The sequence below is a fragment of the Heloderma suspectum genome, chromosome 4 (genome assembly GCF_057233095.1).
Source record: "Heloderma suspectum isolate Gila_16-S chromosome 4, 16-S_ref, whole genome shotgun sequence".
NCBI classification, from domain to species: Eukaryota; Metazoa; Chordata; class Lepidosauria; order Squamata; family Helodermatidae; genus Heloderma; species Heloderma suspectum.
In genome coordinates, this window is record NC_139461.1 from 97,425,099 (window position 1) to 97,440,258 (window position 15,160).

The following is a 15,160-nucleotide window of genomic DNA, read 5'->3' on the forward strand; positions in this document are numbered from 1 at the left end:
CATGTTCTCAATTATGTGGTTTGCATTCAAGAGAACACACCCAGAAGTCCCCTTCAGACCTTCTCAATCAATGTGGGGCCAGGGCAGTTTAGTACAGGGCAATGACTGGGACATTTCTGTGGTGCACACAGCTCTGTGCCCCTGACATGGAATTGTACCACCCTGTTCAGGAATAGGGGTATCATTTCATCATACGAAAACATGCTTACTACTCTTCTTTGCTGCTTTCAGGAGCTCTGTAGGAACAATGGTTGAGAATTTTGTTTCAGTTCTTTATAAGAATTTACCAAAATTTGCAAAGTTCACATTTGAGAGAGAATGAACTCGAGATTTTTTTAAAAAAAAATCAAATGCAGGAGACAGCATTTGCCCATCCCTACTCTGGTGTTTGTTCCAACCTACAATTCTGCCATCACAAAAATATAGAAAAACTCTGTCCAGGGAAAAATGAACAATCCATTAAAAATATGAATGGGTGGCATATTAAAAATATGAATGGGTGGCAAGCCTAATTGCAGGGATAGCACCAGGATTATATAGATCCTTCATGTTCAGGAAGAAGTTGCCCCTAGTGCAGTGAGTGATAAATGTGATTTCTCTACAGTGCTATCTGAATTGACATCTACACATTGCTACTTGGAGCCCACTACGTTATGTTGAGTGACAGTTCTAACATGTTACCTGAAGCTCAAGTTGATTTTAGAATGGTCTAAGAAAAAGGAATGCTGGGAAACAAGGCACACAACACTAAAGTTCTTCAAAGGAGGACAAGTACCATCTGAAAGTCCTGAGTCTATGCCCCAGGAACAAGAGAAGATGACACTGATTTCAATTTAGAAATGTTATTTCCTAAGATACTCTATAGGTTGCTTTAAAAACATTTTTTTGAATATAATTTTGTTTGAATCCCACTTCAAACATGTCTATGTTTAAAACTAGATATATTACTAGTTTGGTATCAGACAGGCTTGTGCAGGATATATTCTATGTCCATTGGACTGGATCTAAAGTTTGTACAGGCAGACGTAGGGATGCATGGATGCCCAACTGGGTACAGGAGTCTGTAGGGCTCCCCCCTGACCACACCCGCAGAGCATGCCCACTGAGTCCCTGGCCTCGCTCGCCCCCGCTCGTGCCCTCCTGGATGCTCCCTGCACTCACCCGGACCTGTCCGCAAGCGCCCGCCGTTTTGCCAGATTTTTTTTTTTTTTTTTTTTTTTTTTACGAAAAACGGGCGAATTAAAAATGCAATTTTTTAAATTTGCATACATTTGGGCTGGGAAAGCTTGATCTACACAATACTAGAGGCATAATGCCATGGCTGGTACTCACGGACAGGACCCAGGGTGAGTGCGGGTGGCTCACTGAACTTGTGGGGATTCAAATGCGGGTCCAGGGGACCTCGAGCAGGGACAGCGCTTCAGCAGGCACCCATTGATACTGGTGGAGTTGAAAACATCCCTAGGCAGATGACAACTTGTGCAATCAAACTTAGTCCTCATGTCCTTCCACCTTTCACTCCTTGTGGTCCCCAAAAAGTCTCTCAGGAGCGTCAGGGTGACCTTCTGAATAGTGTGAGCTGTGTGGCAGGAAGGTGCATTGAGAGGGAGGGATTGTCCAGAATCTGATGGAGGAAAGTTGTGTAAGATTTTTCCCTCCCACAGCAGCTCTCTCCCATGCCAACACTGTTCTGGCCCTTGGAAGGTGCTTGGGGCAGGAGGGGCATAGGAGCTGCAAGGAGAAGGGGGAAGATGAAAGATTGGTTGCATGAATGTCCTTCTGTTCATTTAATCTTTGAATCTATGAATTGTCTCAAGGAGTAAGTCATAAGAAATTAAGAAGAGACAAGACCTTCTGAATTCTAGGAATCTCCATTCCCTGCAAAATATTTGATTTGATGCTCATCTGTTTGTTTGTTGATCAGTTTCTTATCCTTCCTTTAAGCCTAAAAGGCTTCCAAGGCAGCTCACAATGAAAGTGAAAACAATCAAAATATAAAAGCAATAAAACTATGGCTACAATAAAACAGAAGTAAACTCAGCAACGGAGAGAGAGCGAGAGGGCAGAAAACAGCAATAAAAGCAATAGACAGCAAAACAATAAAAACGTAATCCATACATTGAAAGCTTGGAAGAACAGGGTTGTTCTTATCCCACACCTAAAAGCTAACATGGTACCTAATGAGTATGCCTGGGGAAAGTGTTCCATAACTGGGGCACCACCGCCAGGCTGTAACCTGAACACCAACTCCCTAATCTCCAAAGGCAGGAGCACCAGAGTAGGCCCTCTGATTACATTCTTAGAGAATGGGTAAAAAGCATCCATCATATTTATCCTGGATTGGTCCCAAAATGTATAGAGCTGATAGCTCAAAAGTAGCATTATATTCCTTGGTTAATATTTTTAACATGATTGACACATTTATGTGATGTACTTCTTTAGGTATTAAAACAAATGATTCTTCTCTTATAATTGCTGATCTTCAAGTAGAACTCTGCATTTATTTCTTGATTTGGAATAAATGGAATCCATCGTCCCATTTAGAGGATATTAGCCTTGCTGTTTTAAGTGGTACCTCAGTCTTGCTTTTTGTATGTGTGCCTGGTTTAGCATTGGCAGTGACAGGAAGCTAATCTGATATACAGTTTTGAACTTTTAGCACCAGGAACTCTTAACACTCACCTGGCTCAATAGAAAAGTACCTATCAGTGAGCAAAGCAATCACTGACTTAAAATAAACAAAATTACTGGCTATTTTTCTTTTCTTTTCAAGGCCATCTGTTTCGGATTTTGTTCACCCTGCATGGATTCCTAATTTACACTAATCAGTTCAGGCCATATGATCAACATGATAATTAAAGCTGCAATCCTCTACAAACTTACCTCAGAGTAAGCCTCATGGAAGTCGAGTTTATTTCTGAGTAGACACATCTAGGATTCCACTATTAGTGCATGGCCAAAGTCACGGGAGTGGAGTGCTCTGGCGTTACCCAAAGGTTCTTTGGTGCACTTTTTACCCTTCTAAATTGTGATGGAAGGAGTGGAAGACAGCTTCCCAAGCTGTTAGTTGTTGAAGCCTAAACAGCAGAACAGGGTTTTTTTAAAAAAAGAAACGTAGTACATCCTGCTTGTTTTGCAACTGAAAAATTATTAATTTTTCTTGCTTTTTCTTTTTAAAGGCTGTCACTGGTGAAGTGGTAGCTTTCAAATAAAGCACACACATTTAATCTGAACGTCTTACAATAAGAGATCAAAACGGCAGGGCATATTTGAGACCTATATCACCTAGCAACTGTCATTTGAATAATGAGAAAAGGCAAGGGTCGCATACCCTGGTATTATAACACTTCTGACTGTGTCGTTTGGCTTTCAGTATTTTACTTTCTTTGTCAATGTAATTTGTATTTGTGATTATTTTATTATTAACATTTTAAATATATATATTGTAGGTACAGGATGAAAATCAAATAATATTTATTCCAACAAATAATTCATTCCATGAAGGCTATACTATTTAACAATGTATATGTTAAATGTCAATATTATGCATTTCCCACTGAAATTTGGCAACAAACTGCTGGGGTTTTTGTCAGCATGCCACCATTTTTTGGTGGCTTGGTGATAGCAGCAAGAGTATAGCCCATGGGGATCTGGAGAGATGGAAAGTGGCCCCTGGACCCTTCACTGAACTTGCCCACCCCTGGCTTAGGCCATGCAAACTTTTGCTATGCCTTCCCTTACAGATATTGGATTATAAGCTTACATCAATTCTTTTCCTTAGCAATTTTCAGTGAAATCCTATATAATTCTACTCAAAAGTAAAACTCATTATTTTCAATGGAGCTTACTCCCAGGTAAGTGCAGCCATTGTTTTTCAAAACACCAGCGCGTATTGTGGCAACACATTTATTGTGAAAAGGCAAAGGTAAGTTTCAAAACCTATATTAGGGAAATACAAATTTTTAGGCCAACCAAAATGTCACAAAATAGTGTGCAAGCTTTTGAGTTCTATACAAATGTACTGCAGCATAAACTTTTGAGAGTCAGAGCTCAGTTACCAGATGCTCTGAATGTATCATGCCAGTCCTATCATGCTTACCCTCGCTCCCAGCTCTTTCTTTCTTTTTGTCCCCCAAACTGCTGGCTTTGTCCTATAAACGTGTTCCTGCCTTGGGACCGTGGTACCTAATGGAAGTGGGACACTTCCTTCCCATATGTGCCTACTCATGCCCTAAAGTCATCTATGGAGGTACTTGTTAGAAAGCTCGGTTGGATACCTGAGAAAAGGCCTTCTTTCCAGTGGACCCCCTCTTGTGATTCTCTCTCCCAAAGGAAATTCACCTGGCACCAACATAGTTTTCATTCTGTCACCAGGTTAAGACCTTTTGGTTCTTCCATGCCTTTTTAAACTTTCCAATTTTAATCTACATTTTCTTTCGGTTGGTTTCATATTATTGTGTTCTTAGATTTTCGTTTATATTCTATATTGTTTTATTTTAAAATAATTGCATAGCACCTAGAGCACCTGTTTTTGTAAACATCTTATAAATACGTATAATAAATAACTATAAATAATTATACAGTATATGGTACCACAGGGAGAAGGAGAATTTTGGTTGCAATAAATACATTTTAATTAAAGACTGCTGTACATTGTGCACCACACCATTTAATAAACCAAGAAAAAGAACTTTGGGATTTAAGTACAAAATATAATCAGTCATTCTTTCAATCTCTATTTTAAGTTAATATATCTGAATTAATGGGCATATCTACCATATATAAAGACTGCTATTAAGTGTCACCTCCAACACCTAAATTAACTAGTCTTATAAATCTTATTTATTTTTGTAATGTCAAATGCAATCATACAAAAGCTTACAATCATTCTCTCTTAAAATGATACAGATGCAAATGATGGCAATTTGCATCAAATAGCCTATACGGATATTTGTTTCCATTCAGATTCAACCATACTCTTCTCCAACATTTTATCCCAACTTGTTTTGGAACTTTTACTATATAATCACTCTTTTATTGTAATATACTGATAATATTATGGTAAACTATTGTTAATTTAATGTTTCAAATTTCAAATTCAGTTAATTTTTTAAAAGAAATATTTCCAGTTCTAAGCCCATTGTTAAAAAACTCTCTTAAATTAAAATGTTATTTATTTAATTAATTTACTTCTATATACATCCTGCCCTTCATAGAAATCCCAGGGTGGGTAACAACACTATTAAAAACAACCAAGAATAACATATGCCATTGATTTCATGGGTTGTCTTATTATTATTTATTATATCATCATATTATATTATATTATATGATTATATATCATATTAATGCAAACATTTCTAATTACATCCACATCTTGCCCATGGAAACATCTTATTTGTGATCTTAGATTGTCACTGAAAATAAAACATAACAATAATTATATAAATAGACTAAATTCATATCCAAATCAATCCAATGTCAAAGAATATAAAAGGATTATGATGTTTCATAATTTTAGGTCATATCTTCCAGTGTAAAAGTTCAGTTTAAAAATTTAAAACAAATAGGAATACTAGAAGCTAGAGAACTGGGTTGTCTACTTTTTTATTTTAGGATTTGGGGTTGATGATCCACATATGTGTGTGTGAAAGTTTCCTTTATAAGTAAAGTAGAATCCAAAGGAAATAAACTTAAATTTGGGTTCCAAATGCAGATGTCATATACACATTTACAAATATGCTGGAGTTGAGGAGCTCCTTCTGTACGTACTGTTGGATGAGGTAAAATTCATGAGCAGAAATATTGGTTTCTAAATTCCAATTTGACCTCCACTCCACATTTGCTATATTTTAGAAACAAATTTTTAACCTTTGGAAATCTACTTCAAGATCATTATCATTATCATTATTATATTAGTAGTAGTAGTAATCACTGATCACAATATATATGATTGTCACTGATACAAGGGAGGCCTGCATAATCTCACATATCATATTGCTATTCGTGAGAGTAGCCCATGGGATCTGATTAGACTCATGAAAATACTATATTATAACAAATTTGAGTATATTCTATACCACTGGTACCAGTGGTAAGTTTGAAAATAGAAAGGAAAAGATTTTCAGAGCGGCCCTATTTATATTGTGTTTGCTTGTATTATTGTTTAATTATTGGGAGCCACCTTGAGCATATTTTGTTGCAGAAATGTAGGGTACAAATCCTTATCATAAATAAACAGTCTGCCCACACCAGCAGTAGTTTTATCCAGCCACACCAAAACAACCAATGAAGTCAGCTTTTGCTACCATAATCATGCTCAAATAAAATACATGTGTGTCTACTCAGATGTAAGCCTCATTGAGTTCAATGTGACTTACTCCTAGGTTATTGTTATTGCAGCCTTACCCTCTATTGTGCCTGTGGTTTTTATTTTAGTTTTGTGTAGACTGAGTGATATTTATCTGGGGGTGCGGGGGGGGGGATGCCACAGAAGCAGAACTGAATCAAAACTCATGAGGTGTGGATAGGGGATATTTCTTCTTGTAGAAGGACCACTACAAAAATACACATGGAAATCTACAAGGTGGAACACATAGGACAGTGTATCGCATATGCATGTCATTTATTAACCTCTGCAGCAAAAAGGCTCATGTGGTACTCAAGTTTAAAAGCATGCAGGAGTCACCCCATTTTGCAAAACTAGACCTAAAAATACCTGAACTATACAGAGGGCTAACCCTTGTTGGGCAAATTTCATTCTAAATGAGACGCCATGCTTTACATTCGTGCTCTTTTCCTTTTACTAAGCTGCAACCAAACATATCAACCCCGAACTAGACATAAACAATAATTTAAGTCACTGTAATGTCTTCCCTCCCAAAGATTTACAGGATTCAACTTCATTTTAATAGCCGACCATGAGGAAATTACAATTGTTTCCATTCACAGACATGACTGTAATGGGAAAAGCTTGACAAAGACTGTAGTTAGAAGGAAATGTAACTTTTTGAGAAAAGGCACCAGTGCCCATTCAGATTGGTAATTATATCCTAAAGTTTGAAGGTTTCCAAGAAATTAACTGGACTGAGAAGGAAAATCAAAAGTAAAGCTGGCTAGGTGGAAGAAAGAAAACAATTGTGATGGAAATAAAGGATTACATCATGCATTTCCATAGCAACCAAACTTGTAAAAATAACAATTATGTTAGCAGAAGTTCTTCGAAATAGCTTCCATGATAGTTGAAATACAATTCCAGTGAACACCCAAGACAGATAAATAGAAAGATTTGTTCCTTCTATGGAGATTTGATCCACTGTTTGTCTCTACTCTTGATATTTCTCCACTATATTTTAAATTTCTTTGGAAGAAAGGTACAACCTTTTGTGTCTCTGACAGTATAAAAGGAACGCTTAAACTTCTCCTTCTCTCTCCCACCACTTTGAAATAGCACTGCCATTATTTCTTTTATTCAGGATAAATGTATCACATGGACTGCAAGAAAGGGAACCGAAGAGAATAAAAAACAAAAAATACAGAACATCTTCATGGAGAAAAAAACAACAACAATGAAATATTTTGGAAGTGTTGCAAGATCTTCCTATTTAGGCTGCATTTTGATTGTCAGGCTTAAGTTTTATTGGGTAAGAGGGTTCAGAATACATTTGTGTCTTGCCTAATTGTAGTCAAATAGAGCTTTGTGTTATTGGTACTGCAACCTGGCTTGAGTCCTCAGGACAAAAACCAAAGTATCACTTCCAACAATCACAATCAATACTGATGCAGTATTTCACAAGGTTTTGTCATTTCTGTTTCCGGGTATTGCAACAACCTTCTACACACATTAATGATTCAACTTTGATTCCAAACAATATTATCTTATTCCTACATTCTACTATAATAAAAAGTCAAATTGAACTGTGCAACCCTGATAAAGCATAAACATTCGGTTTGGATCCAGAGGAAATCAGTCATGCCTTATTCCCACTGAAATCAACAGGGCTTCAGCTGATCATGTCTAACAAGTCATGAAATCAATGGGACTAAAGTGTGAGAAACATAAGTTACAATCCTATTCTCACTTAATTGGCAGTAAGACCCATTGAAATAATTGGAGTGTATATGATTGCACTGTGAGTCTGGATCCAACCCATGGTCAGTGCATACCAATATGATCAGTTTGTGTTATCAGTGAAAACTAAGGAATATATGTTCCAGTGGCAGAATTTATTATCTTTAATAGAGAATTCCACATTCCGTATATGAAGGCTTTGAAAATTTGGCTTTTCTGTTGCCCTACACACACCTGGGTGTTTTATTAGTGGCACACTTTCTTCAGTATCCACTTTTCACAAGACTTCAATGGCCTTCCGGTTTGAGATGTGACAGCCATTCCCTATAGTCCAAATAAATATAGAGAGCAACTTTTGAAAATTTTATGGGGGGGAAAGCAAAAAAAAGAAATGTAGCAATAGAGGTGGCTCTGATCATTTGCATGTGCTCTGATCCAGCAGTTCCCTCTGGGAACAGGAGATCTGATGGGCATACAGAGCTCGACATGCCTCAGTGAAGGAGCAGCTCTGCACACACAAAGGGATATGGCCATGGTGCTTGTCCTTCCATTGTAGTGCGAGGCAGCCACACATACAAAGCTCATTCAGTACATCAGAATTGTCACAGAGCCTTGGCTCAGGGCCTTAAGCAAAAGGACGCCCAACTGGGGTTACTAGATGTCAACCTGGAGATCATGCCTGTACCCTTCAAAGTCCCAAAGCAGCGTGAGAAGGTGTAGCCATGGCTTTTTCCCACCTCATCTCTTCTCCCCATCCCTTTTGCTTTGCTTCTCCTCTGACCTTTTTGCAGTAAGCAGGACGTTATTTTTGTGCCACAGTAGGAGGGAGAAGAGGGTCGGTCAGGAGACTGCTTGAGCAGTGTTGCAGGAAGTGCTGCATCCTCTTTCAGTGCCTCAGAGCTTTTAAAGAGGCATACATCATCTCTGGTTGAGCACCTGGCAACCATAAGCCAAACTGTTTATAAAGTGGCCACTTCCAAAGCAAAGTGCTTCACAGCGGGAATAAGAAAAGTGGAACGAACTCTTTAGAGGACTTCCAACACTGACACTCTCCCCAGGAATGGTATCAACTTTGCTTTACAGCCACTTTTTAAAAGCTTCTCCTCTCCCCCTGCCCCCACCCCACCCCCCAAGAAATGTGGAAAACATTAGCTAAAATTGTGTTGGTCTGTACAATTTTATTCAGTTAAAGACAGGTTTTATGATACATTTAGCCTTTTAAATGACACTAATAGTCTCAGGAGATGCATGGGTTTTCCTCCAGCTCAACAATTAAGTCTATTTCAATGTTATTTGGATAAGTTGAAACAATTCAGTTACTGTATGTCTGCTCAGTGGCATGTACTGTAAAACCAATAGAAAAGCACCTTAGAGTAGCCTGAATAATAGCTTTTAAACAAAATTTAGACATAAACCAGCTCTGCCCACCACCCTCATATTTTTACCTCTTCTTTTTTTCTATGAGAAAAATAAATACTTTCACATTTGGGCAGGTCAGAAGTCTGACTAGGTAATGGACACTATTAATCTCAATTGTGTTCCTTTTTTCTCTTTCAAGCCGTAGTTTTGAAATGTGTTTCTCACTAGAGTATAGTAGCAAGGTTTACGTATTTATAAAGACCGAGAAGCATGTGTGCTTATGAATGACCTAAATGTCGGTATGTGTCTTCATGTAATATGCACATTGCATTAATCAATATATCATTGGGCTTATTCCACCTATAGGCTTCTAATTGAGTGTTTATAGAACTGTATGCAGGTTTCAAATTGGACTTATTCCATCTAATCATAATCAAGTTCTTACCTCATGATAAAAAAAGGGAAGCGAGAGGAAGCAATTAAGTGGGCTGTAGTTCTCAAATCTTAGCTGCACTCAAACTCCACAAGTGAATTATAAGTAAATACAGCCATGAAGCTATTGCAGCTGGAAAATATCCATTGAAAGGCCTATGAGCTGGCAATGCTACTAACATCTAGTGGTTGCCCAGGAAACTAACACTCTGCATTATGATGCTTGTTTTGTTAATAAAAGCAAATGTTGCCCAATGGAACACAGTGTTAGTCAATGTCATGAAGTTAAATGGTCCTCTCCATGCTTAAGGACATATTCTGACAAACTTTATCAAAAGTTAAGACTTCTACAATTTATTCCCGCCCAACTCACCCCCCCTCCCAGACTTCTGTTTCTTTGCCCATATTCAAACTGCCTCGTTTCTTAGTTTCTTAACCCCATGTCCAGACTGGGCAGCCCTGCACTTGGATGTGAGCTGACTGTCCACATGTCTGAGATGATACGTTCTTGACAACCTGTAAATGAGCATTCATTATTAATGACCAAATCATGGTAGCTTTGAGTAATGGGCAGCATGGCCCCATTACTGAAACAATCCTAGGTAGGAAAAGAACTTGCGTTCATGTTACAGTAAAGTTCATTTTTTTCCTGATTCTATATCAGGAAATGCTTAGTTGAGCAATGGAGCTATTCATCTTATAAATGTGTGTGATTTCCTAATTTCTTCTGTCAGTTTAAGAGCATCTGTTAGGTATAGTTTAAATCCAGTATGCAAAAATAATTCAACCGACCAAAACACTTTACTAGCCATCCTAGATATGGCTTGACCAATAGGGTCTGGAAAACTAATCACCTGGAATAAGTTATTATATGCCCTGCTTGAGTAGGTTAGTAGTAGGCTAGTAAGGCTGAGATAATTCAAAGACTCTTGCTGTCAGAAATGGATGATAATCATTTCCCTTCCAATATTTTGGGCATCTTTGCATCTGTAATTTATCGCACATCCATGATTGGCCACTCACAGAAGTTTGTGGGTCCATTACATGATGTCATAATCCTCCAGTGATCTTCCTGCCATTTCCCTTGCCTATCCCGTGTTATCCCCAAACAGAAAAAAATGTAGTATTTTTTCAGCCCACGCAACAGGAGCGCCATGACCTCCCCATGAATTTCTCCCATGGTGTGAGGAAACCACTGTGCGTGTGCAGCTGTGGGTGGTTGTTTTGCTTTGTTGGGGGTGTGGTCATGATGACAACAGCAATGACGTCAGGGCGGTGAGCGTGTCAGTATACTGACCTGCTGGCTTGCTGCCATGCCAGCTTGCCACCATGCTAAATGCAATGCACTGACCTTTGCTCCCGACTTCGGCTGCTCACTCCACAACACAGAATGGCCAGCATGCCAGCAGTTTCTCGGGAAGTGGGTGCCTGCGGGGGCAGAGTTTGGCAGTTCAGTGGAGGTTGCTGTCCACCTGCATTGCATGTCAGTCACAACCAAACCACTTGCAAAGGGAGGGAAAGGGGCAGGAAACAGGGAGGAAATTTTGCAGTGCCTCCAAGTGCGTGTAATGGCTTTTTGCAGAAAAGTAGCCACCCCATAAAAAGGTAAGGAATGGAATATAATGAGATAGAAACAACTGCGTAAAGGAGCCCGATCTAATCCCATGATGTTACCGGATGGAGTAAAGCCCTGGACATGCATTTCTGCCCCTGTGTGATGAACACCTTTGAGTACTATGAATGAGCAAACCCATATTGAACCTCTAAACTGGAGTTTTCAGTGGAACTAGGGCTTTTCAGTGGAACTCATGCCACTGAAGTACTGCCAGTTGAAAAGCTCTGCCCAAGACATTGAGATTTCAGTGGATCTCATCACCAAAGGAAAATTACTGAGGGGCTGTTATTTGGCCTGAAATATACAGTCTACTGATCTGCAGGCTGCGAAGGTACATTTTAATTACCACTGTGAAAGTGGATGTAAAATCAATAACCTGTTTTATTTCTCTCACTGATATGTATAAATACATAGTTTAAACCAAGGTTAAACTGAGTGTGCTATCATTAAGTACCAGGATTAATTTGGGCCATTCTAACTGGGTTAGAGCATCAGGGAATAGTGTGACCCTCCAGAATAAAAATGTGCCCCAAAGCTCCTGGAAATGAACATTTGGCACACTGCAATCAAAGCTTCCGTTTTATTGCACAAGCTGTGTCAAGCCCCAGATACAGAACCATGCTACAAGCAAGTGAGAGATCCATCCCAGTGCTTATCAAAATATGCATACACACCTTTAAAATGTTCTGGCTTCACTTGAGAGCATTTCAAAGAAAATGTAAGTGGACTCCTGCTGGAACTGGGTTACAGTGAAATTCTGTACAAGTTTGATTTCCCCTCCAAAGTTGGATTTCTGATGGGTCAGTCCAATGTTCTCTCTTTTTTAACTAACCTTTAGAAACTGCACAATGGATCCTTTAGGACAGGTAGACAACCCGGGGCCCTCCAGAGGATTGGGGTAACAATTCCCATAATCCCTGACCATTAGTCATACATACTGTTGGGGGTGATGGGAGCTGTAGTCCAAAACATCTGGAGGATACCAGGTTGCTTACCCTGCTTTAGGAATTGGATGATTTTGTGAGCAATGGATCTCTTTAGAATTTGCAGGACCCCTTGGTGTTTCTGTGGACACTTTCATCTGCATTCACTTTTGGGGGCAGATTGTTTTTCAGGATTTATGGAGTTCATCTCCAGACCAGAACAATTAAACATGGCTACAATATTAGACTACAGCGTTCCACAAGCAGATGGCAGGAGAAGCGGTATACACCAACAATGGAAGAGCACCTACACTAGGACAAGTTGAGCCATTATTAAGATAAGCCAAGAAGATAAATGCAAAGTGTGATTAATCATTCTACCTGTGCTGAAAAGATATTTAAGGAACACAGAATAGGTAAAATTATGACTAATGAAAACTAACTAAAATAATTTTGCCTTGAATAAACATTCAAATCAAAAACAAATATACACTGCTTCATGAACAATATTAGTTGCTTTTAGTAGTTGCTTTAAGGCAAGAAGTTATTTTACCTGTTTTTGCAAACAAGTCTAAAAAACTAGTTGAAACTTTTGGAATTCATCTTTTTGAGTCTTATTTTCACACCATGAGCCAATTACAGTATTGTCGTAATATCAGTGTTATTCTTCTTTTGCAGACTTACATATAATGAATGTCTTTTTCACAAAACAATAATGGTGCTATGTTGTTGGAATAGTCTTTTGATTCTGTAATTTATAATGCAGTCCTCGGCATGTCTTCTCAGAAGTAAGCCTTGCTGAGTTCAATGGGACTTACTCATGTAGGGATGTCTGGATTTTGGGAAATCCATCCCGTGTGTGTTTCATGGATTGTGTGGAGTCATTTGCTCATTAACAGATGGATTCGAATTCTTTTTTTCCCGTTATGAGGAAAAATATGCAAATACGTCCATAAGAGGGTTCGCAACAATTTACATAATTTACATTACTACGTAACATTTAGCATATTCCATTCCACTAAACTTTTCCTCACATATATTTTCCAGCCTCAGCTGAAATGTGCACATTTTCCTATGAAAACATTAGCGTAAATTCCAGAAAAGCACAAAAAAATCTGAAAGTTCATGGACTCCACACAGCCAGAGGAGGCCAGTCCACAGCATATTCTGCAGGTTGGATTCTTAGAAATCCAAACTCACTTTAGTCCATCTTGAATTTCTCCAGCATCCCTACTCCCAGGTAAGCGTGTATAGAATTGCAGCCCTATAGACAGAAAAAAGTCCTACAACTCCCAGCATTCCCCAGCTAGCATATCCATCTCTCTAAACATGCATAGGTTTGTGCCCTTAGTCATTATTTCCAGAAACTGCTATCTTAACTAAGCTGTGCCTTCAAAATTGGTTAGCTGAATATTACTTTGAGACCCCAAAATACGAGTTTTCAAATTTGCCATTGCTTTTTCAACTTTGTTCTGAAGTGTTCTTAAACAGTCAACTATAGCCCACTTTGGGCAATGGCATTATATACAGGGATATCAGCTCCTGGACTGAAGGAATTACTAGTACCATTAAAACATGCACATGAAAAAGAGATTTCACATTTTCTCCAGTCATTGAAATGCTGTGATAGTAAACAATACCCGACTCCTCTTCTCCCTACCATGCACCTTTTAAAGAGACAATATTCATGTTTACTCCAAAATGCTTTCAATCACAGAGATGCTCTGATGCAGGTTTTTCAGTGCCTCATCATCTCCATTTCTTATTTATACAGATTTAAAATAAAATAAGCATTAGGAGAACAAAAATCCATACAATAGCTACTCATTCTTTATTTGTAAGGACATTCTCTTTAAATTTTACTTGCAACTGGTTTATCACTTACATTTCACAGTGATGGCTCTTTTAAAAATCCATAGCCTGGTAATTTTTCTGCCGTGGTCTGCGGAGGGATGCAAACAGCAAAACATCTGGCGAGTCTGTTAAAAGCGGAGGAGATGAGCATAAGAAGAGTTTGGCAGTGGCAAAATGCCAGCAGTGGATAAATTGGATGGAAAAGACTCCTTCTCTGCATAGATTTCACAAACAAGTGACTCTCACCCTGTAAATGGAAAAACGACAACAATTACATAGGTCTGTAACATTAACTGTGTAAAATCACACACTGATGCTTTTCACAAAGCAACAGAATTGATACTTGGAGTCATTATATGCCAACAAGTTAATCAGGATGACAGTGAATGAATTAATTCTTGGACCAACATTTGAAGAGTTTGATAGGATTATTGCACACAGTCGCTCCACTGTTATTCTCATTTGTTCTAAATATATTGATCATCACATTTGCAATAAATATGGATTGGAAACTGGTAGTGTGAAGAAAATACAAGTGTGTGTATGTAGGGGTGAGAATGGGGGACTTATCTTACCAACAAATATTGGGCTTATCAGAACTCAGTGCAGGTAATTTTATTTTCATAAATCATGAAACTAAGCAAGGCTTTCAGTCCACAACCAACAAGTAGAACTCGAGGGAATAATATCCTTTTAGTGACAAAGTACATTTCTGAAAACATAAGCTGATCTTTTCATAAAAATAAATATTTGTAAGATAGCAGCTATTCACACAAATTTCTTGGTTACATTTTATAGGAGTATCTTCTACATTGACGGATGTGTGTGTGTGTGTGTGTGTATAAGATGGGTTGATAGAGAATCAGCCTTGCTTTCAATTCATAATAGAATTATGAATTCTATTGG

The 15,160-nt window shown here is 38.4% G+C and overlaps 1 protein-coding gene across 22 annotated transcripts in view; it reads right to left on the minus strand.

The window, feature by feature from the left end:
- LOC146347177 (uncharacterized) overlaps positions 1-14,723 on the minus strand; it is a 75,366-nt gene extending 60,643 nt beyond the window's left edge. For 6 of the 22 annotated variants that reach the window (XR_014790188.1, XR_014790182.1, XR_014790189.1 and 3 more), the window contains exons 1-2: positions 14,286-14,381; positions 11,214-11,290 (exon numbers count right to left, since the gene is read on the minus strand). Coding sequence is in view for 6 of the 22 variants with exons in the window: in XM_084850012.1 (XP_084706138.1) it covers positions 11,214-11,290; positions 14,286-14,370 (162 nt within the window). In the remaining 16 variants the exon portion in view is untranslated. Of the gene's footprint in view, positions 1-2,883; positions 3,078-8,305; positions 8,396-9,225; positions 10,379-11,159; positions 11,291-14,285; positions 14,382-14,500 lie in introns of those variants that run through there. The other 16 variants (XM_084850012.1, XM_084850009.1, XM_084850008.1 and 13 more) reach the window with 11 other exon arrangements.
- Positions 14,724-15,160: the final 437 nt, after the last annotated feature.